The following is a 24,556-nucleotide window of genomic DNA, read 5'->3' as shown; positions in this document are numbered from 1 at the left end:
ACTAAGCTTAGGGTTATCTTGGGGGCTAGGGTTAGAGAGACAGTTAGTGTTAGGATTGGACTTAGGGTTATGGTTATGTTGAGGGCTAGTGTTAGAGGGACGGTTAGAGTTAGGATTGGACCTAGGGTTAGGGTTATGTTGAGGGCTAGTGTTAGAGGGACGGTTAGGGTTACGATTGGACCTAGGGTTAGGTTTATGTTGAGGGCTAGGGTTAGAGATCCGGTTAGGGTTACGATTGGACCTAGGGTTAGGGTTATGTTGAGGGCTAGGGTTAGAGATCCAGTTAGGGTTACGATTGGACCTAGGGTTAGGGTTATTTTGAGGGCTAGGGTTAGAGATTCGGTTAGGGTAGGATTGGACCTAGGGTTAGGGTTATGTTGAGGGCTAGGGTTAGAGATTCGGTTAGGGTTAGGATTGGACCTAGGGTTAGGGTTATGTTGAGGGCTAGGGTTAGAGATCCGGATAGGGTTACGATTGGACCTAGGGTTAGGGTTATGTTGAGGGCTAGGGTTAGAGAGACGGTTAGGGTTACGATTGGACCTAGGGTTAGGGTTATGTTGAGTGCTAGGGTTAGAGATCCGGTTAGGGTTACGATTGGACCTAGGGTTAGGGTTATGTTGAGGGCTAGGGTAAGAGATCCGGTTAGGGTTACGATTGGACCTAGGGTTAGGGTTATGTTGAGGGCTAGGGTTAGAGAGACGGTTAGGGTTACGATTGGACCTAGGGTTAGGGTTATGTTGAGGGCTAGGGTTAGAGATCCGGTTAGGGTTACGATTGGACCTAGGGTTAGGGTTATGTTGAGGGCTACGGTTAGAGATCCGGTTAGGGTTACGATTGGACCTAGGGTTAGGGTTATGTTGAGGGCTAGGGTTAGAGATCCGGTTAGGGTTACGATTGGACCTAGGGTTAGGGTTATGTTGAGGGCTAGGGTTAGAGAGACGGTTAGGGTTACGATTGGACCTAGGGTTAGGGTTATGTTGAGGGCTAGAGTTAGAGAGACGGTTAGGGTTACGATTGGACCTAGGGTTAGGGTTATGTTGAGGGCTAGGGTTAGAGATCCGGTTACGGTTACGATTGGACCTAGGGTTAGGGTTATGTTGAGGGCTGGGGTTAGAGATCCGGTTAGGGTTACGATTGGACCTAGGGTTAGGGTTATGTTGAGGGCTAGGGTTAGAGATCCGGTTAGGGTTAGGATTGGACCTAGGGTTAGGGTTATGTTGAGGGCTAGGGTTAGAGATCCGGTTAGGGTTAGGATTGGACCTAGGGTTAGTGTTATGTTGAGGGCTAGGGTTAGAGATCCGGTTAGGGTTAGTATTGGACCTAGGGTTAGGGTTATGTTGAGGGCTAGGGTTAGAGATCCGGTTAGGGTTACGATTGGACCTAGGGTTAGGGTTATGTTGAGGGCTAGGGTAAGAGATCCGGTTAGGGTTACGATTGGACCTAGGGTTAGGGTTATGTTGAGGGCTAGGGTTAGAGAGACGGTTAGGGTTACGATTGGACCTAGGGTTAGGGTTATGTTGAGGGCTAGGGTTAGAGATCCGGTTAGGGTTACGATTGGACCTAGGGTTAGGGTTATGTTGAGGGCTACGGTTAGAGATCCGGTTAGGGTTACGATTGGACCTAGGGTTAGGGTTATGTTGAGGGCTAGGGTTAGAGATCCGGTTAGGGTTACGATTGGACCTAGGGTTAGGGTTATGTTGAGGGCTAGGGTTATAGAGACGGTTAGGGTTACGATTGGACCTAGGGTTAGGGTTATGTTGAGGGCTAGAGTTAGAGAGACGGTTAGGGTTACGATTGGACCTAGGGTTAGGGTTATGTTGAGGGCTAGGGTTAGAGATCCGGTTACGGTTACGATTGGACCTAGGGTTAGGGTTATGTTGAGGGCTGGGGTTAGAGATCCGGTTAGGGTTACGATTGGACCTAGGGTTAGGGTTATGTTGAGGGCTAGGGTTAGAGATCCGGTTAGGGTTAGGATTGGACCTAGGGTTAGGGTTATGTTGAGGGCTAGGGTTAGAGATCCGGTTAGGGTTAGGATTGGACCTAGGGTTAGTGTTATGTTGAGGGCTAGGGTTAGAGATCCGGTTAGGGTTAGTATTGGACCTAGGGTTAGGGTTATGTTGAGGGCTAGGGTTAGAGATCCGGTTAGGGTTACGATTGGACCTAGGGTTAGGGTTATGTTGAGGGCTAGGGTTAGAGATCCGGTTAGGGTTAGGATTGGACCTAGGGTTAGGGTTATGTTGAGGGCTAGGGTTAGAGATCCGGTTAGGGTTACGATTGGACCTAGGGTTAGGGTTATGTTGAGGGCTAGGGTTAGAGATCCGGTTAGGGTTAGGATTGGACCTAGGGTTAGTGTTATGTTGAGGGCTAGGGTTAGAGATCCGGTTAGGGTTACGATTGGACCTAGGGTTAGGGTTATGTTGAGGGCTAGGGTTAGAGATCCGGTAGGGTTACGATTGGACCTAGGGTTAGGGTTATGTTGAGGGCTAGGGTTAGAGAGACGGTTAGGGTTACGATTGGACCTAGGGTTAGGGTTATGTTGAGGGCTAGGGTTTGAGAGACGGTTAGGGTTAGAATTGGACCTAGGGTTAGGGTTATGTTGAGGTCTAGGGTTAGAGATCCGGTTAGGGTTACGATTGGACCTAGGGTTAGGGTTATGTTGAGGGCTAGGGTTAGAGATCCGGTTAGGGTTACGATTGGACCTAGGGTTAGGGTTATGTTGAGGGCTAGGGTTATAGAGATGGTTAGGGTTAGGATTCGACCTAGGGTTAGGGTTATGTTGAAGGCTAGGGTTAGAGAGACGGTTAGGGTTACGATTGGACCTAGGGTTAGGGTTATGTTGAGGGCTAGGGTTAGAGAGACGGTAAGGGTTAAGACTGTATCTAGCGTTAGTGTTACGTTGAGGGCTAGGTGTAAAGAGACGGTTCGAGTTGGGATTGGAACTAAGCTTAGGGTTATCTTGGGGGCTAGGGTTAGAGAGACAGTTAGTGTTAGGATTGGACTTAGGGTTATGGTTATGTTGAGGGCTAGTGTTAGAGGGACGGTTAGAGTTAGGATTGGACCTAGGGTTAGGGTTATGTTGAGGGCTAGGGTTAGAGATCCGGTTAGGGTTACGATTGGACCTAGGGTTAGGGTTATGTTGAGTGCTAGGGTTAGAGAGACGGTTAGGGTTACGATTGGACCTAGGGTTAGGGTTATGTTGAGGGCTAGGGTTAGAGAGACGGTTAGGGTTACGATTGGACCTAGGGTCAGGGTTATGTTGAGGGCTAGGGTTAGAGAGACGGTTAGGGTTACGATTGGACCTAGGGTTAGGTTTATGTTGAGGGCTAGGGTTAGAGATCCGGTTAGGGTTACGATTGGACCTAGGGTTAGGGTTATGTTGAGGGCTAGGGTTAGAGATCCAGTTAGGGTTACGATTGGACCTAGGGTTAGGGTTATTTTGAGGGCTAGGGTTAGAGATTCGGTTAGGGTTACGATTGGACCTAGGGTTAGGGTTATGTTGAGGGCTACGGTTAGAGATCCGGTTAGGGTTACGATTGGACCTAGGGTTAGGGTTATGTTGAGGGCTAGGGTTAGAGATCCGGTTAGGGTTACGATTGGACCTAGGGTTAGGGTTATGTTGAGGGCTAGGGTTAGAGAGACGGTTAGGGTTACGATTGGACCTAGGGTTAGGGTTATGTTGAGGGCTAGGGTTATAGAGACGGTTAGGGTTACGATTGGACCTAGGGTTAGGGCTATGTTGAGGGCTAGAGTTAGAGAGACGGTTAGGGTTACGATTGGACCTAGGGTTAGGGTTATGTTGAGGGCTAGGGTTAGAGATCCGGTTACGGTTACGATTGGACCTAGGGTTAGGGTTATGTTGAGGGCTGGGGTTAGAGATCCGGTTAGGGTTACGATTGGACCTAGGGTTAGGGTTATGTTGAGGGCTAGGGTTAGAGATCCGGTTAGGGTTAGGATTGGACCTAGGGTTAGGGTTATGTTGAGGGCTAGGGTTAGAGATCCGGTTAGGGTTAGGATTGGACCTAGGGTTAGTGTTATGTTGAGGGCTAGGGTTAGAGATCCGGTTAGGGTTAGTATTGGACCTAGGGTTAGGGTTATGTTGAGGGCTAGGGTTAGAGATCCGGTTAGGGTTACGATTGGACCTAGGGTTAGGGTTATGTTGAGGGCTAGGGTTAGAGATCCGGTTAGGGTTAGGATTGGACCTAGGGTTAGGGTTATGTTGAGGGCTAGGGTTAGAGATCCGGTTAGGGTTACGATTGGACCTAGGGTTAGGGTTATGTTGAGGGCTAGGGTTAGAGATCCGGTTAGGGTTACGATTGGACCTAGGGTTAGGGTTATGTTGAGGGCTAGGGTTAGAGAGACGGTTAGGGTTACGATTGGACCTAGGGTTAGGGTTATGTTGAGGGCTAGGGTTAGAGAGACGGTTAGGGTTAGAATTGGACCTAGGGTTAGGGTTATGTTGAGGTCTAGGGTTAGAGATCCGGTTAGGGTTACGATTGGACCTAGGGTTAGGGTTATGTTGAGGGCTAGGGTTAGAGATCCGGTTAGGGTTACGATTGGACCTAGGGTTAGGGTTATGTTGAGGGCTAGGGTTATAGAGATGGTTAGGGTTAGGATTCGACCTAGGGTTAGGGTTATGTTGAAGGCTAGGGTTAGAGAGACGGTTAGGGTTACGATTGGACCTAGGGTTAGGGTTATGTTGAGGGCTAGGGTTAGAGAGACGGTAAGGGTTAAGACTGTATCTAGCGTTAGTGTTACGTTGAGGGCTAGGTGTAAAGAGACGGTTCGAGTTGGGATTGGAACTAAGCTTAGGGTTTTCTTGGGGGCTAGGGTTAGAGAGACAGTTAGTGTTAGGATTGGACTTAGGGTTATGGTTATGTTGAGGGCTAGTGTTAGAGGGACGGTTAGAGTTAGGATTGGACCTAGGGTTAGGGTTATGTTGAGGGCTAGGGTTAGAGATCCGGTTAGGGTTACGATTGGACCTAGGGTTAGGGTTATGTTGAGGGCTAGGGTTAGAGATCCGGTTAGGGTTACGATTGGACCTAGGGTTAGGGTTATGTTGAGGGCTAGGGTTAGAGAGACGGTTAGGGTTACGATTGGACCTAGGGTTAGGGTTATGTTGAGGGCTAGGGTTAGAGAGACGGTTAGGGTTAGAATTGGACCTAGGGTTAGGGTTATGTTGAGGTCTAGGGTTAGAGATCCGGTTAGGGTTACGATTGGACCTAGGGTTAGGGTTATGTTGAGGGCTAGGGTTAGAGATCCGGTTAGAGTTACGATTGGACCTAGGGTTAGGGTTATGTTGAGGGCTAGGGTTATAGAGATGGTTAGGGTTAGGATTCGACCTAGGGTTAGGGTTATGTTGAAGGCTAGGGTTAGAGAGACGGTTAGGGTTACGATTGGACCTAGGGTTAGGGTTATGTTGAGGGCTAGGGTTAGAGAGACGGTAAGGGTTAAGACTGTATCTAGCGTTAGTGTTACGTTGAGGGCTAGGTGTAAAGAGACGGTTCGAGTTGGGATTGGAACTAAGCTTAGGGTTATCTTGGGGGCTAGGGTTAGAGAGACAGTTAGTGTTAGGATTGGACTTAGGGTTATGGTTATGTTGAGTGCTAGTGTTAGAGGGACGGTTAGAGTTAGGATTGGACCTAGGGTTTGGGTTATGTTGAGGGCTTTAGCTAGAGAGTTGGAAAGGGTTAATATTTTATATAGGGTTAGTGTTATGTTGAGGGCTAGGTTTAAAGAGACGGTTCGGGTTAGGATTGGACCTAGGTTTAGGCTTATGTTGAGGGCTAGGGTTAGAGACACGGTTAGTGTTAGGATTGGACCTAGGTTTAAGGTTATGTTGAGGGCTATTGTTAGAGAGACGGTTAGGGTTAGGATTGGACCTAGGGTTAGGGTTATGTTGAGGGCTAGGGTTAGAGAGACGGTTAGGGTTAGGATTGGACCTAGGGTTAACGTTATGTTGAGGGCTAGGGTTAGAGAGATGGTTCGGGTTAGGATTGGACCTAGGGTTAGGGTTAGGTTGAGGGCTAGGGTTAGAGAGACGGTTCGGGATAGGATTGGACCTAGGGTTAGGGTTATGTTGAGGGCTAGGGTTAGAGGGACGGTTAGGGTTAGGATTGGACCTAGGGTTTGGGTTATGTTGAGGGCTTTAGTTAGAGAGTTGGAAAGGGTTAAGATTTTATCTAGGGTTAGTGTTATGTTGAGGGCTAGGTTTAAAGAGACGGTTCGGGTTAGTATTGGACCTAGGTTTAGGCTTATGTTGAGGGCTAGGGTTAGAGACACGGTTAGTGTTAGGATTGGACCTAGGGTCAGGGTTATGTTTAGGGCTAGGGTTAGAGAGACGGTTAGGGTTAGGATTGGACCTCGGGTTAACGTTATGTTGAGGGCTAGGGTTAGAGAGATGGTTCGGGTTAGGATTGGACCTAGGCTTAGGTTTATGTTGAGGGCTAGGGTTAGAGAGACGGTTCGGGATAGGATTGGACCTAGGGTTAGGGTTATGTTGAGGGCTAGGGTTAGAGAGACGGTAAGGGTTAATATTGGATGTAGGGTTAGTGTTATGTTGAGGGCTAGGTTTAAAGAGATGTTTCGGGTTAGGATTTGATCTAGGGTTAGGGTTATGTTGCGTCTAGGGTTAGAGAGACAGTTATGGTTAGGATTGGGCTTAGGGTTATGGTTATGTTGAGGGCTAAGTTTAGAGGGATGTGTAGGGTTAGGATTGGACCTAGGGTTAGTGTTATGTTGAGGGCTAGGGTTAGAGAGACAGTAAGTGTTAGGATTGGACTTAGGGTTAGGGTTATGTTGAGGGCTACGGTTAGAGAGACGGTTAGGGTCAGTATTGGACCTAGGGTTAGGTTTATGATGAGGCTAGATTTAGAGAGATGGTTAGGCTTATGATTGGACCTAGGTTTAGGGTTATGTTGAGGGCTCGGGTTAGAGAGACGGTTCGGTTAGGATGGACCTAGGGTTAGGGTTATGTTGAGGGCTAGGGTTAGAGAGACGGTTAGGGTTAGGATTGGACCTAGGGTTAGGATTATGTTGAGGGCTAGGTTTAGAGAGATGGTAAGGGTTAAGACTGTATCTAGCGTTAGTGTTACGTTGAGGGCTAGGTTTAAAGAGACGGTTCGGGTTAGGATTGCACCTAGGGTTAGGGTTATGTTGAGGGCTAGGGTCAGAGAGACGGTTCGGGTTAGGATTGGACCTAGGGTTAGGGTTATGTTGAGGGCTAGGGTTAGAGGGACAGATAGGGTTAGGATTGGAGCTAGGGTTAGGGCTATGTTGAGGGCTAGGGTTAGAGGGACAGTTAGGGTTAGGATTGGACCTAGGGTTAGGGCTTTGTTGAGCGTTAGGTTTAGGGAGACGGTTCGGGATAGGATTGGACCTAGGGTTAGGGTTATGTTGAGGGCTAGGGTTAGAGAGACGGTTAGGGTTAGGATTGGGCCTAGGGTTAGGGTTACGTTGAGGGTTAGGGTTAGAGAGATCTTTAGGGTTAGGATGGTACCTAGGGTTAGGGTTATGTTGAGGGGTAGGTTTAGAGAGATGTTTAGGGTTAGGATTGGACCAAGGGTTAGGTTTATGTCGAGTACTAGGGTTAGAGTGATGCTTAGGGTTATACTTGGACCTAGGGTTAGGGTTATGTTTAGGGCCAGGATTAGAGAGATGGTTAGGTTTTGGATTCTTACTAGGGTTAGTGTCTTGTTGATGGCTAAGTTTGGAGAGATAGTTAAGGTTGGGATCTTACCTAGTGTTAGGGTTATGTTGTGGGCTAGGGTTCGAGAGATGATTAGTGTTAGGATTGGATCTAGGGTAAGGGTTATGTAGAGAACTAGGTTTATAGAGGTTGTTAATGTTAGGATTGTACCTAGGATAAGGGATATGTTCACGGCTAGGGTTAGAGAGATGTGTAGGGTTAGGATTGGTCCGAGGGTTAGAGTTATGTTGAGGGCTAGGTTTAGGGACATGGTTAGGGTTAGGATTGGACCTAGGGTTAGGGTTATGTTGAGGGCTAGTGTTATAGATATGGTTAGGTTTAAGATTAGACCGATGGTTAGGATTATCTTGAGGGCTAGAGTCAAGGGGATTGTTGGGCTTAGGATTAGACCTTGCGTTAGTGTTATGGCGTGTTCTAGGGTTACGGGAATGTTTTCGGTTGGGATTGGACCTAGCGTTAGTTTTATGTTGAGGTTGAGGTTTTGGATGATGATTAGGTTTAGGAATAGACCTACGGTGAGTTTTATCGTTTGGGCTAGGTTTGGGCAGATGGTTGGGTTACTATTACACCTTGGTTTAGGGATATTATGAGGGCTAGGTTTATCCAGATGGTTAGGGGTAAGATTAGTCGTATTGTTAGGCTTATTTTGAGGGCCAGTGTTAGGGCCATGGTTAGGGTTAGGATTAGACGTCTGGTTAAGGTTACGTTGAGGGCTATGTTAGGGAGATCGTAGGGTTAGGATTAGACCTAGTGTTTGGATTATGTTGTTGGCTAGGGTTACGATGATTATTGGGTTTAGGATTAGAGCTAGTGTTAGCATTATGTTGAGGGTTAGGGTTATACAATTGGTTAGGTTTAGGATTAGACCTAGGTTTATGTTTGGGCTTAGGGTTCGGTTTAGGAATAGAGTTAGGCTTTGTGTTAGGGTTTGAATTAGATCTAGTGTTAGGTTTTGGTTTAGGGTTAAGTTCAGTGGTATTGTTCTTGTTAGGGTTATGTTTTAGGTTTGGTTGGGGTTGAAATTATACCTAGCGTTAGTGTTAGGATTAGGGTTAGGGTTGGGTTATGGTTTGGGTTAGTGTTAGGGTTAGTATTAGAATTAGGTTTAGGGTTAGAGTTAGATTTAGGGTTAGGATTAGGTTAAATGTTAGAATTAACCCTAGTGTTAGGCTTCATGTTAGGATTAGGGTTCGAATTAGGATTATAATTAATGTTAGGATTACCGCTCGGTGGCTGGTGGCTAAAATTTCTCATCTTTTTTTCTTAAGCTGTTTTGAGCCAATCTCCTCCTCGAGGCACTCAGCATTCAGCCCTCTCTACCTTTCCATGTCATAGTGCTTCTCATCTTCAAAACTTCGTTAACTCTGTTGGCCATTGTTTCTTTTCTTAGCTTGTGTGTGTGTGTACAGGTGTGTATGTGTGTGGGGAAAAAGAGAGTCATAAGTGCAGTGTACAGTTTTTTTGGCAACAAACATTCTAGACACTAGTTTTTCCCCACTAGGTGATATTGTATTTTCTTTGAAATACATGCTTTAAATGAATGCCATAAGTTAGTAACGATTTGTTTATACTCTTAGTAAGGACAGATTCAGTTAAAATAATTTATTGATAGTTTAGGTTAGGCATCCTGTTAGATAAGCAGCCTGATATGGGAAATGGCATGAGGCAGTGGATTCTGACAAATTTTGCCCGTGTGCTCATTGCTTTTATGGAGAAGACTTTTGGAGATCCTTATTCTGCCATTTTTGTTGATGTCACCTCCACATTCCATTTTATAAATAAAAGTGATTCATTGATTTGGAACATCTTGTCCTTCAACAAAGTGAAAAGAATACTAAAATGTTCCAAGATAAAGAAATAACCCAGGGCTGTGATTCATGTCTGTCCCAAACATACGTTCCCAGAGCAGACTTATGGGTTTGGTTTAGATCCACAAATTTGTAAACTTCAGAGAGCAAACTCCTTTGATCCCAGCAGCAGGAGATGGTGGCATGCAGTGCGAGTGTGGTGAAGAAATGATGCTTGCTAGAATGCTATCTCAAACCTTCTTGAGGTAAAAGCACTATTGCTTAGGCCATTATAGGCCTTTATCTGAAAAACTCATTTGATTGACTTTATCATTCAGGTTAATGGTTCTAAAAATTAAAATCATAGTCACAGAACCGTTAAGGACTCTTAGAAATGGAAGAAATTTTATAGATCTGCTACTACTATGAAGGTCTGCTTTAATGATAATGCATCGAGTGTCTTCTGGTGCCAGGCACAGTGCTCATTGACAGACACATCCTGTTTCATTTAATCCTCACAGCAACTTGATGGGGTAGTATTTATTGTCTGTATTTGATAGGTCAGGAAATGGAAGTTAATTGTCTGAGGTCACACAGTTATTAAGTTGTATAGAGTGAGGCAGGATAGTAAGATCCCAGGAAAATTCCTTGACAAGTGGAATGGGGAAACTGAGACAGCTGAACAAACTGGCTGAGCAATTTACAGCCAGATACAGAAGTTCACCTCCTTAGAGATAACATCTAAGCCTCAGCTGTATTTCAGCTCCAGGCCCAGAAAAGCAGCAAAACAAGGTGGGCGACTCCAGGACCAGCTGCAATGACCAGTGACCGCCTGCCCTGGCACTGACCAATCAGTAGAGACCATGAGCCTGAAAAAGAATACCTGGAAAACTGATGAATATTCTGCTGAAACCCTCCCTAGAGCTTCCCTAAGATTCCCACCTGTAAGAGGGAGAGAAAAACCCTCAGGACAAAGGACCCAGTGCCCATCTCCCAGCATGCCCGCTCTCTTGGGAGCACACCCGCACCTTGCTCTTGCTCTCTTTTCCCACAGGTGTGTATCTCCTAAACTCTAAGGGATCCCATGAGACTTGCAACCAGGGGAGCAATGGGCAGCAGCAGCTCGTCCTGAGCTAACCCTCTGAACGTGTCTCCAAGGCCCCTTTTCTCTGATTTCCCAGTGAACTAAAGCAGCTCAGCCTAGGCTCTCCTGTTGCATCTTCTATGCTAAGCCCTTCCTTGTTTCACTGTCCAGCTTTAATATATGTACCCTCAAAGTCACCTGGACTCGTCTTGTGAAATCTTTCCCTCACAAAGCCAAGAACCCACACACTACCGGCTGGCCCTAGGCAGACCCACTCAAGGCCAGGTCCCCTGTCCTATAACAGGACCACTGTGCAGCAGGCTGAGAGAGAAACTAATCCACACTAATAAAGTAACTAATGTTTCTTTCCAGAAAGAATGTTTCTATGGAAAAAGGGACTCAAGAACAGTTAGGAAAATATGTATAGCAAAATATGCCAGTGAAAAAACAAGGCACTAATTAATTCCAGGTAAAACAAAACACTGTGCAAGATAAGAAATCACGTTATGTAACTTGGCTCTGCAAGGTGTAACAGTTCTTTAGGAAACATTGGTTAGTGATTTAAAATGCTATTTTGATTGGATGAGCAGTGGATAGAGCAAGAGAGATATTTCTTATTCCAAGAAGTCATCAATAGAAAATTTCTAAAATATCAACTAAGAAATAACAAAATGAACATACTATTTAGTGATAAGAAAATAATTGCCAGAAGAATAGCCAGGAGTTAAAAATAGTTGTCTTAGGCTCTCTAGAGCCTACTCAAAAATGTGTGCCTAAGACATGTGTATAAAAATTGTTTCTAAGAGTGCTAGTTTTGTAAATGAATCAGTATAGTCTTATTTTAATGAAATACTGTACTGCATATACACTTTTAAAAATAAGAAACAGCCCTGGTTAGTGTGGCTTGGTTGAGTGTCTTCCTATCAACCAACTGAGCTTCAACCAACTGAGCCACATCACCCAGGGCTTGGCATTTTGATTTTTTAAAAAACTTGTAACTCTCGCTCGGCTGGGCATGGCTCAGTGGTTGAGCATTGACCTAGGATCCAGGAGATTGTGGTTCAATTCCCGGTCAGGGCACATGCCAGAGTTTCAGGCTCGATTCCCAGTCAGGGGCGTGCAGGAGGCAGCCGATCGATGATGATTCTCTCATCACTGATGTTTCTATCTCTCTACCTTCCTCCCTCTTCCTTCCTCTCTAAAAATCAGTAAAAATATATTTTAAACAAACAAACAGACAAACAACTTGTAACTCTTTAATTCTTCAGAAGTGTGTTTTATGTATAGTTTCATGACAAGGTCATAGTGTCATTTGAGCCCTATTAGTTAGGACAGGTTGTCTCCTTGTTGGTATACCTGAAACCTGCAATCGCCAGAAATCTGACCTGTGGATTTGGTGCAACATAGTACCACCTAGAGACACTCACCAAGTCACTTTAAACCCTTTTGAGAATGAGCAGGTTATAAAAGATGGATACATGCGGGTCCATTTCTCCTCCTTTCTTTCCATCGCTGTGAAAACCAGCTCATTGAAATTTGTTAATCATTTATGCATAAAATCTCCAGGAGCAGCCTATTAAGAAAGGAGTAAATGACCATGTGAAGAAAGAGCAGATTACTACATGATTTTTTAGTCCTAAAAAGTACATTAACTTTGAATCTGAAAATCCTCTTGGATCTTTCACTTGTTGAAAAAAATGCAGCCTTCTTGTTTGTGTCAGGGATTCAGTTGGTGAATTACATTTTGTCCCCAAAGTGTAGGTGGCTCTCAGCAGAAGCAGTTGGTGAGGGATTTGTCTGGTTGGAAAATGGTTTTTTAATCTTCAGATTACCAGTGTAAAGGTTGTATACTTATTAGCTATTTCAGTTGTTGTCGAAATCATAATTATTGATTATGGATCAGCATAATTGTTTTGCCCATAGGAAAGACTGTAAGTATTTTGGGATAGAGGGCTGGAAGACATGTTCTACTGTAAGTAAAAAGGGCCTTTTTACACCTACAGAAAAAAATTGTATTGGAAATGTCTGCCAGCCACCATTTCCTTTTAGCACCTTGATAATGACCAAGCCCCACAAATGCCAAGTCCCAAAGGTCCAATTCCCTCATAGGATTTTTTTTTTTTTTTTTAGAGGAGAGAGCAAACTAACAAATCCTAGTCATTCTTAGCCAATCAAATTGAACAAAATAAAACTTGTTATTTGTGGATTTTCTTCCTCTAGCCCATCCCTTTAATTAGTCGAATTGCTTTTATAAATGAACCAAATAAATCTCCAGACCTACCAACAAATTGCGTTTGTTCCCTCCTGAATGTTTTTCAAAATGTCAGTATGAAGGATATCAGATATTCTACACAACTTCTTTGAACATATATAGGGACCATTAGTAAGGTTATTTGTTTATTTGTTTGTTTGTTTACTTATTTATTTTTAATCCTTGCCCAGGGATATGTTTTATTGATTTTTAGAACGAGAGGAAAGGGGGAAGAGAGAGAGAGACACATTGACGTGAGAGAGAAACATCGATTGGTTACCTCCAGTACATGCCCCACCGGGATTGAACCCGCAACCTAGGTATGTGCCCTGACCAGGAATCAAACCCACAACCTTTTTGGCATATGGGACGATGCTCCATCCATCTGAGCCACTGGGCTGGGGCTGTTGATGTTATTTAGAAGAGTAAGGAAGATTTTATTTTTCTAAATCTTTTTTCCCCTCCAATATCTACTTGGCAGTGGACAGTAGAGACTCGGTGCTTTTCTTAACTAATTGCTGGTGGGAGTACATGTATACACTCATGTAATATGTGAAAAGTAGTTTGGCAGTATGTATTGAGCTATAAAAACTGCTTATATTTTCTAGCCCATTAATTCCATTTGGAGAAAATCCTCCTAATTCCATTTGCAGAAATATTCATCTATACAAAGATATCATCAAAGGATTGTTTATAATAACAAGATAGCAACAATCACAATTTAATATCCAATAAAAGGGAAATAATTAAAAAAGAATACTGCATATCCACTTAAAGGGATATTTTACAACCATTGAAACAATTGTTAAAATTATAAAATAGCAGCAAAAGTGTTTGTGATCTAATATGTAATGAAAAAATGCAGGATACAGATTGGTATGTATATTATGATTAAAATAATATAAGAAAAATTATGAGTACAAAAAACAGAAAATGCACCAAAATGCTATTAGTGGCTATGCTGAGGTGCTGTAATTAAGCGTAATTGTTTACTTGGTTTCTCTCTTTTCTGTTTCTTTTATAATTTTTCAATATCTAATTTTTAAAAGTCAAAAAATAGGTAATGTTTGAGGAAAAGAACCATCAAAATGGTCAACATAAAAATATTTTGTTACTTAAATAAAAATAGTGCCACTTACTACTACTTAACTTAGAATCAGTCAGTCACATGATCCAGGGCTTCCAGTGATTTGCTGAACAGATTCTCTAGTTATTATTTCTCATAGTTGTGTATAAGCGAGACATGAGATGTGCACCTCTTTCCTGGTGGTAGGAATAAAATCTTACAATGTCAAACAAAAATGGGTTTCTTTTATTTGATGTCAGAAATATTTTAAGATGTTTCTGTATTTCTTAAAACCTGACAAGCCTATAAAGAATAAGGAAGGGATTAGATAAACAGGAAAGAGTCTGTTCAGACACAAATGAGTGTTATATGATTTGTCTGTTTTAGTCACATTTAATAGTAGAAGCTTGAAAAGGGATAACACATCCCTTTTAATGCATATTTTTTGCATTAAAACTAGCATTCTGAAAGAATGCTGAATATTCCAGCTGTTTTTGCATTTAAGGAATTAGTTTAATTAAAAAAGAAGCTGGTAAAGGGAAGCAAAAGCAAAAATAAACAAATGGGACTTTATCAACCTAAAAAGCTTCTGCACAGCGAAGGAAACCATCAAACAAACAAAAGACAACCTACTGAATGGGAAAAGATATTCACAAATGACACATCTGATGAAAGGGTTGATAGCCAAAATATATAAGGAACTCATTCAATTCAATAACAAAAAAATAAACTAGCCAATCAAAAAATGGGCAGAGGACATGAAGAGACATTTCTCCAAAGATGATATACAGATGGCCTTATGAAGAGATGCTCAACATCACTAATCATCAGGGAGTTGCAAATCAAGACCACAGTGAGCCCAGCTGGTGTAGCTCAGCTGTTGAGCACCGACTTATGATCCAGTAGATCACAGTTCGATCCCCGGTCAGGGCACATGCCCAGGTTGTGGGCTTTATGCCCAGTAAGGGGTGTGCAGGAGGCAGCCGATCAATGACTCTCTGATCATTGATGATTCTCTCTCTCTCTCTCCCTTCCTCTCTCTGAAATCAATAAAAATATATTTTGGAAAAAACGAACAAACAAACAAACAAAACTCTCAATGAGATACCACCTCACTCCAGCCAGAATGGCTGTTATCACAAAGTCAACAAATAACTTGTGTTGGCAAGGACGTGGAGAACAGGGAACCCTTGTGCACTGCTGATGGGTCTGCACATTGATGGAGTCACTATGGAAAACAGTAAGGAGATTCCTCAAAAAACTAAAAAGAGATCTAACATATGACCCAAGAATTCCATTTCTGGGTATTTATCTGAAGAAAACAAAAACACTAATTCAAAAAGAGATATGCCCACCTATGTTCATTGCAGCATTATTTATAATAGTCAAGATACGGAATCACCCTAAGTGTCCATCAATAGACAAATGGATGAAGATTTAGTCTATACATACAGGGGAATATTTTGCAGCAATTAAAGAAAGAATGAAATCTTGTCATTTGTGACAACATGGATGGGCCTGAGGGTATTATGCTAAGTGAATAAGCCAGAGTAAGACAAAGGCAGTATGGTTTCACTTACATGTGGAATCCAAGAAACATACAAACCAACAAGACAAAACAAAAAGAGGCTCATAAACAGAGATCAAAGGGACGGCCGGCAGAGGGGAGGAGGGGAGGGATGGGTGAAGAAGGGAAGGGGGAATATAGTAAAAAATATTGTGTTCAGTTTGCATGGTGACAGATGATTACTAGAATTAGTGGGGGGACCACGTTGTAAGGTATAAAAGTGTTGAATCACTATATTATATATCTGAAATATTGTATACTAACTATACTTAAAAAGTGAACTACAAAAAGAAACTAAGCTGGTAGTTTAAAATTTCATGAGGAACAGAAAAATAATTAATAAACTTGGTCCTATTGAATAAAGCCAAACACAGATTGAAAGGAATCTGAAAGTTAAGATAATGAAAGCAGGTCTCATTCTCAGTGTCTTCAAAGATGAGTTCACTTGTAGGTAACATTTTTGGAAAAATATGACCTTTCAAATGTAGTTACAGATGTACTAGAATTTTTAAGAAAAAGATATTTTGGCAATTTTTTAAAAAATTTGTGCAACTTTTCTGATGCTATTAACACCAGCAGTCATAGATCCCTGCCTGGCTGTGAGTGTGAGGAATTTCCTGCGTTCCTTCTTATAACAATATCTTGACTGGGAACAGGAAAAAGAATATATTAAGATTTTATTCAGTGGCGAGCTACAGAAACCCATCCCAATTAGCTTAAGCAAAAAATACAAACATAAAGCTGGGGTGGAATTTATTGGTGCACATCGCCTTGGGCACTATTTACCTTTCTCCATTCTTTGGACATGGTTTCTCCATGAGCTGAGCAAGACCACCCCAGCAGCCCCAGGTGCCTAGCCCCCAGAGTGTGGGAAAGCAAGCTCTTCTGCCCTAGCCGGGTTTCTCAGTGGTTAGAGCACCGGCCCTTGGCCTGAAAGGTCTCCTGTTTGTTTCTGGTTAAGGGCACACGTGGACCTCGCTTGCAGGCTCGATTGCTGGTTCCTGCCGGGGCGCATGCGGGAGGCAACCAATTGATGTGTCCCTCTCACATCGATGTCCCCCCCCACACACACTTCCACGCTCTCTGAAAAGCAATGGGAAAAAAATCCTAGGGTGCGGATTAAAAAAATAAATAAAAAGAAGCTCTTCTGATTGGCCAGGTGATGGTTGCCCGACCCTGGGCCAATCACTGTGACCAGGAGTAGGGAGTTGCCAGCTTGACTGGAAGTTCCCAGGCAGAAATGCCACCTTAGATTTCTAAGGATGCTCCCAAGGTCATGTGGAAAAGGGAGGATGGGCCAGTAAACACCCGCAGCAACTCTGAAATACCTGGACGTCCCTGGCACATGCATTTGTATACGAGCTACATTTTTGGTGTGGACAGGTTAGTGATCACTCAGTGCTGCCCTACCCACATAGCCCATACCTGGAAAACCCAGACTACCGGTTTCTCTCTCAGTAGAAATAAACAGTACCGAGCTAGACTTCAGAGGCACATTAATTCTTCATTTCGCAAATGTGAAGAATTTTGGCTTCTGACAGATTTGCTTGCACCCCACCAGCCAACATGCATGTCTCCCTTCTTTTTCCTCTGAAGATGTAGACCAATATTTACAGAGTTCTGGAATTTCCGTAGTCAGACCCGCCCTGCCATCTGCCTCCCCCTGAGTTCCCAGAAGCTGCCAGCTTCTCTCTGTGCCCACCTCCACACAGAATTCTACCCTCCTTGGGGGGGGAGGGGGCATCTGTTTTCTTTGTTACTCAATATGGTCCTCCTCTTACACCCATCTCCCCAAATTTGGGGGGATCATTTTTATTATCCCATGTACTAATTTCAGTTCATGTTGCATATTACTTATGTTTTATGTGTATATATAGACATTTGGGGTTACACATTTTGTTTCTGACCCTTTCTCTCTTGAAGTATGATTCATTGAAAGTTGTTAGGATTATTAAGGACAGACAATGTGCTTATTCTAGGTTCCCTTTAGCTCTATGATTAAAAAAAAAAAAAAAGCTTAGAACCAAGTACTGACACCTCCTAGCATGGAGAAGCAGGGTGAGTAACTGGCTCTCGCTCCCGCAGCTGAGGTGCTGAGTCATTTGTTTCTAACCCCTCTGAGCCTCACTTGCTCATCTGTTAAATGGAGGTAACAGCATTTCCCTGCACTGTTTCGAGGATCAAATGAGAGTGGGTGTGTGAGCCAGAGATGGCAGCAGGGATGGGGCAGCTCTCCGGCAGTGCCCCGGTGGGGGGGGGGGCCGGGCAGGAGAGGCGCCCCGTTAGGTCAGCACCCCTGCCTGCGGAGGAGGCTGCGGAGCCCTGCGGCCTTCTGGAGACTGGAAATGCAGGGGTGACGACTGACATTTACATCTGCAGGGAAACTGTAAAACCAGTCATAGTGTTGATACATATGCGAAAAACAACACAGCAGCTGTGGGGAGAAAGCGGAACTTCACATTCCTGACTGTTTTTGACAGCAGCTTATGCACTGTCATTTATTTTTTGTGATGCAGTGAATTTGTCCCTACAGGGTTAAAACGAACAGCAGCCTCCTCTCTAGGCTTGCCCTGAAGGCCCTGCTGGCTTTGGCCACCCTAACCTCTCCTATGACTGCCTCCCATCAAACTCCTTTCTCTTTGTTCTTTAGGTTTCTGCTCAAAAGTACTTCTTTAAGGGGCTTCTTAGGCCCCTCAAACCAGGTCAGTTTATCCTCTTACATGCTCTCCCCTAGCACTGTATGTGTTCCTTTGTGTTATTTTCCAGCATATTTTTTAGTAAGGTATATATTTCCTATTAGAATGTAAGTCCCACGAGAGTGGGAAACATGTATATCTTTTCAATTAAGGCTGAGTTCTGCCCGGCCAGGCTTGGCTCAGGGGTTGAGCGTCGACCTAGGATCCAGGTGATTGGGGCTCAATTCCCGGTCAGGGCACATGCCCGAATTGTGGGCTGTAGCCAATCAATGATTCTCTCATCATTGATGTTTCTCTCTCTCTCTCCCCCTCTCCTTTCCTCTCTGTGAAATCAATAAAAATATATTTAAAAAAAAAAAAAAAAGACTGAGTTCTGCTGCCAGTAACAAAGACCCCAAATAACTATTTTAAACATGATAGGAAAATATTTTTCTCTTGTACAAAGGTGGTTCAGGGATGGTGTGGCAAATCCACAACATCAGATTTCTGTGTGCTGCTCTGCTAAGCATGACTTCCATTCTTATGGTCCCTCAGAGCCAAGAACATGGGACAAGCTAGCAGGCAGGAGGGCGGGGGAGATGGACAAACTGCCCTCTCCTTAAGGATGCTCCTTGGAATTTGCATACACATCTTCCACCTCCATCCTATTGGCCAGAAATTAGCCATGTGGTCACACCTAGCTGAAAGGGAGGCTGGGAAATTTAATTTTTATTCTGGGTAGACATGTGCGCAGTTAAAAATTGTTCTAATACCAAGGATTAGGAGAAAGGATATTGGGAGACAATTATACACTGCTGTATTCCCAATTCCCAGCACACTGTGTGGCACACTGTGTATATTAGTTGAATGAAGAAATGAGTTGAACACTTTGTGTATTTATCTGCCAGGGCTGCTGTAACAAAGTACTATAAACTGAGTGGCTTGACAACAGAAATATATTGTCTCACAGTTCCAGAGTCTAGAAGTCAAGATCATGGTGTCGGCCTTGTTGGTTCCTTCTGTTCCCCTCCCCTCTCATAATTTCCAGGGCTTTGCTGGCAATCTTCAACAATATCTCTGCCTTTGTCTTCACATGGAGGGAAATTACCCCTATGTACGTGCCTCTGAGTCCAAAATTTCCCTTGTTATAAAGGATACGCTTCATACTTTCATACTGGATTAGAGCCCATCCTAATGACCTCATCTTCACTAATTACACCTGGAATGACCCTATTGCCATTGCCCTGAGATTACATTCTCAGGTACTAGGAATTCAAAAGTCACAGAACTGAATTTGGGGAGGACAACTAATATTCAACAGAACAAAAATTCGTAGCATTTATGAATTTTGGAAGGACATAATTCAACACATACAAACTTGGGATCATTTCATCTATTCTTTTTTTTTTTTTTTTAAATATCTTGATTGACTTCAGAGAGAGGAAGGGAGAGGGGGAGAGATAGAAACATCAATGATGAGAGTCATTGATCAGCTGCCTCCTGCATGCCTTGCACTGGGGATCGAGCCCACAACCCGGGTATGTGCCCTGACCAGGAATCGAACCACGATCTCCTGGATCCTAGGTTGATGCTCAACCACTGAGCCATGCTGTCTGGGCTCATCTATTCTCTTGATTCATCTACACAGTCTTTCAGAGGCATCTGGAGCCTCTTCATTGCTGAGCAGTGCTGTGTAGGTGAGCCAGTTCCACCCTCTCAGCCCCAAAGGAGTGTGTTGGGAGGAGGAGTCTGGCAGGGTTTACCAAAGGCCTATAATGGTAATGAGCCTTATTGTCCATAAGCATTTGTAACCAAATAAATCAAGCTTCTTCATGTTATGACAGGAACCCAGGGGCACACCAGAAAAGTCAGAGGGGCCTACACATTGGAGTCCTTTGCAGTGAGTGGAAAGCTCCTATCCTTGGTAATATCCTGTGGCCCACTGAGGTCACACCAAGCTAGCACACTCCAGCTACACAAGGACCTGGTTTAGAATCTTGGAACCAGGCAGCTAGCTCAGCCCCCAGTCAGCACCATTCCAGCTCCTCATACCTTCACTGATTCTTTTGGGGTGTTTTTATTTGGTTTTGCCTGTGTCCCTCACTGGACTCTAAACTCTGACCTTGAAGATAGCGTTTTATTCATCTGTGTAATCTCTACAGCTCCCATTGGTTAAAGTTGCCCTCGAGTAAAAACTCAATTAAATAAGACTTTTTAAAGGGAAGAGAAAGATATTCTCATCTTGTCAGGAGGGTTGAGATATAATCATGCCCCAAAGCAGAAGAATGGGCACTATATAAAAGGGTTCCTGTAGTTTCCTTTGGCAGCAGACTCTAGGAAGGTGACAGTTCTGTTTTCCTTGGCACCAAATGTCAATGGTCTTTGAAAGGCTTAGTTTCAAGGAACCCAGGGTTGCCAAAGCATGGCCCTGACAATAGCAAGGTTTAAGAAATGACCCATTCAATTTATGCAAGAGGTGCTTAGTACTGCTTGATGAGCCTGGATGCTGCCCTTCACCCATGAATTGCACATAATGTGGACCAGAGCTCTGGGTCACATCCAGTGATCCCCAGTAAACGAGGGAGCAGAGTCCCCCACCTCAAGGCAGACTCGGCACAGTTCAAGTCCTTCTTGTTTTAAACACCTTCCTGTTGAATGAGATCCATTTCCTGACATACATTCAGAGCCATCCTGGACAGTGTCCCCTTCCCTCCATTCCTGCTCTGCCCACTCATGTGTCCTCGATGGGGCATAAGCCAGGACTCTGCAGGAAATGTTTCCCACCCATTGCAGGACCCTGGCAAGATCATTACTTTTCATTTAGAACAGCATTCCTGTGGTCTTTGGAATATGAACTTGGGCCTGTATCCACTTCCCTAATGTTCCCACTTAAAGATTTCATCAGACATGTGTGACAAATAGCACTCAGTCATTTCTTTCTGCCCCAAGTCCTAGTCTTTTTTATCCAAGTGACTAGGCCCCATGCAGGGAGGCTGCTGGATGACACAGGCAGACATCAGTGCTTCGCTAGGCCTGCCACCTGGACTCCCAAGGAGCTCATGACTTGGAAGCTTAGAAATGAAAGCCACGTTAGGCTTGGTGGGAAAGGGTGCAGGTGGTGGCATTTCTTGGCCATCCTGTGGACAGCTGGGCTGTCACAGGCATGCAGTCAATGGTAACACACTCAGCAGCAGCTTTTGCTCCAGCTACCAATCTGGCTTGAGAGCACTGTGCTTGTTATGGCCAAAGCGAGGGGACATTGCGCAAACTGTTCCTCCCCGATTGCCTCTGCTTTCTACGCCTTTGTTTTTGTGGTGGCTCAGGCTTCTTCAGTGGGAGTGCAGAGGTCACTCCATACAGAAAGTAGTCTCTGTCCCACATGTGCATTGGTTTGAAAACATTACTGTTTTTAGCTTTCTGCCATGAGTTGTAAAATTAGGAGGTGCATCCACTCCTTGATGATCAGACTTGTGCTTGGCTGTGATAACAGGCTCCATTCACGGTGGAGTAATTGAGAAATGGAGCCCTAATTACACGGCAGGGCCTGCACTTGGGCGCTTGTCCTGCCAAATCCCTTGGCTAATTTGTGGTCCAACCTCACCTATTATAAGGCTCTTACAAGATACCTTTTCCTGTTCTCACCTTCTGTTAATTTAACCCTTGTTTCTCCCCTCTCCCTTTCTCTTAAACTTCTTTTCCATATCCATTTATCTATACATTAAGTATAATTGTTTTTCATATTTTAAGAGTACTCAAGTCCATTGTAGAAAAATTAGGAAGCGCTGATAAGGAAATTAAAAATAAAAATGTTTCTTTTTACTCAACATGCCACCACCTGGAGAAAACAACTATCCGTGAGCATTCCATCCCCAGTTTTTTTCAAGCACATTTTTTTAAGCTTTTATTTTTCACTTCACAATATTTGGGAATAGCTTTTATGTCTATAAAAATTCATCGACCCTGGATGGCTGGATGAAGGAATCACAATTTGTTCAACCAGACACAGGTCCTTGGTCATTTGGTTTATTTCTCATTTCCAACCTTTAGAAACGATGTTATAGCGAATGTCTTTGTGGCCAAAAATTTGCCACATTCTCAGTTGTTTCCTTAGGGTGAGTTCCTAAAAGCGGAATTGCTGAGTCAAAATAATAAATATACATTGTCTTTAACTTTGTATTATAAGAATGTAAAAAATATACACCACATGGACAGAATGCTGTATCCAACCCATGTGCCCATTCAACAGGGACCAGCTCCTGGCTTCTCTCTACCTCCACCCGCTTCCCCTAGCGCCTGCATTATTTAGAAACAGCCAAGACGTCATGCCAGAAAGACTCATTTTTGTCAAATAGCACAGGTATTTGAAAATGGGAGAAGGAAAAAAGTGGATTACTAGAAAACAAAATAAAATAAAAGGCTAACATCTTGTGTACATTGTCTGCTATGGTGTTTTGAACACTTCCATTCTCCCTGCCTTCTCTGGGCTCAGGACTCGTTTGTCTTCTGGATTTCTGCAACAATCTTGTCACTAGTCTCTTTCTCCTTTCTCTATTTGGATGTTTTTAAGTTATTTCAGAGTTTCCTAAACTGTACTCCAGAAAGGCTAATCAAATTTATACTTCCACCAGAAAGAATCATACAAGAGTGTCCATGCTATGCTGGTGGTTAAAGTTTTGTTTTCCCCTCCCTCCTCCTTCCCTCCCTTCCTTTTTTCCTTCTTTCTTTTTACCTTTGTTAATTTTCTAGGGTGAGTTCCTTAGGGACATCTGTAATATTTTAAACAAAAATAAAATTAAGAAGAAAAAGAACCACCAAAAAAGAACCTTATTGTTGCTTTAATGAAAACTTATTTGGTTATTAATAAGGTTAAAGCCTCCTACTCATTTCCTCACTGAACAATTGTATTTCCTCCTTGTGAATTTATGTTTGTCTTTTTAAAAATTGTGTTCATCCATTTTTGTTAATCCCATAGCATTGTACTTATGTCAGGGAATTGCTGTGAATACTTATTTGTACTAAGATAACATATATTACAGTTATATGAAAGAATAAGTGTGTCTTAGAAAGCTAACAGCTCAGAACAGCAGGTGACTCTTAACAGTCAGACAAGTATGGAGTGAGGCATGCCAGTGTGGGGAGGGGCTCAGGCAGGAGCAAAGGGGGACTTTTTTTTCTTCTTAATTTTATTTTTGTTTAAAATATTACAGATGTCCCTTTTTCTCCCCAATGACCCATTCCACCCCATCCCATCCCCCTCCCCAGTCCCCCTCCCCACCGTCCTCCATGTCCTTGGGTTGTGCATATTTGCATATAAATTCTTTGGTTACTCTCTCCCCCTCCACCCACCCACCCTCCTCCATCCCTCTGACATTCATCAGTCTGATATGTGCTTCCACGTCATTGAATCTATTCTGTTCATCAGTTTATTAAGTTCTTTAGATTCCACGTATAAGCGAGATCATGTGATGTTTGTCTTTCTCTGCCTGGCTTATTTCACTTAGCATAATTTTTTCCAGGTCCCTCCATACTGTCCCAAAGGGTACGAGATCCTTCTTCTTTACAGCTGCATAGTATTCCGTGGTGTGAATGTCCCACAGCTTTTTATCCACTCATCTACTGACGGGCACTTGGGCTGTTTCCAGATCTTAGCTATTGTAAACTCTGCTACTATGAACATTGAGGTGCATATATTCTTTCTGATGAGAGTTTCAGGATTCTTAGGATATATTCCTAGGAGTGGGATCACTGGGTCAAAAGGCAGCTCCATTTTTAATTTTTTGAGGAACCTCCATACTGTTTTCCATAGTGGTTGTACCAGTCTGCATTCCTACCAGCAGTGTACTAGGGTTCCCAAAAGGGGACTTTTACAGTCACTCAACACGTAGTCTTCACAGTCATCCACCAGGCAGGTAAAGTAGATAAAGCAGGTATTTTCCCCATTTCACAATGACTTGTGCCAGGGCACACATGAATAAGATCTTCCAAGCCCTAATCCAGTTTTTCTACTACCATATTGCATGATTTGCATGTTTAGTTGTAGAAGGCAAATAAAGCATTAAAATATATAAAATATTAGTAATTATGAAACACTTTTAAAAACATTTTTTTCTATAGCATGAAGGTCCAGGCCCAGGTCATTATGACTTGAAAATACCTTCAGCAAGTTCCGTTACTTCTTGTTTTCGATCCCGAGTTCCTCGATTCTTGCCTGCCTGTTCAGTAAGTATTCTACAGGACAGATTTGGTGGTAGGTTTTGTGGCTGTGTGTTGGGGGGCGGTGGGCTGTGGAGGTGGGATGGGGAGTATTATATGCAATTCTAGTATATATATGTTTACATATATGTGTATACACACACACACATATATATATATATATAATTGCTTGTCAAGGTAGCAGAGTCTAGAGCTCAAATACCTGGTA

At 43.4% G+C, this 24,556-nt stretch overlaps 1 protein-coding gene across 1 annotated transcript in view; it reads left to right on the top strand.

Annotated features, from left to right (window-relative positions):
• The window catches only part of STPG4 (sperm-tail PG-rich repeat containing 4), a gene marked incomplete at its 3' end in the record, with an annotated part of 307,530 nt that extends 283,176 nt beyond the window's left edge, over positions 1–24,354 (top strand). The window contains exon 6 of the mRNA XM_087813694.1: positions 24,250–24,354. Within this exon, the coding sequence (XP_087669820.1) occupies positions 24,250–24,354 (105 nt within the window). The remainder of the gene's footprint in view (positions 1–24,249) is intronic.
• Between the last annotated feature and the right edge of the window lie 202 nt (positions 24,355–24,556).

The sequence above is a fragment of the Miniopterus natalensis genome (assembly GCF_054644295.1).
Source record: "Miniopterus natalensis isolate mMinNat1 chromosome 13 unlocalized genomic scaffold, mMinNat1.hap1 SUPER_13_unloc_2, whole genome shotgun sequence".
Lineage (NCBI taxonomy): Eukaryota > Metazoa > Chordata > Mammalia > Chiroptera > Miniopteridae > Miniopterus > Miniopterus natalensis.
This window is presented reverse-complemented; position numbering and strand designations above follow the sequence as displayed.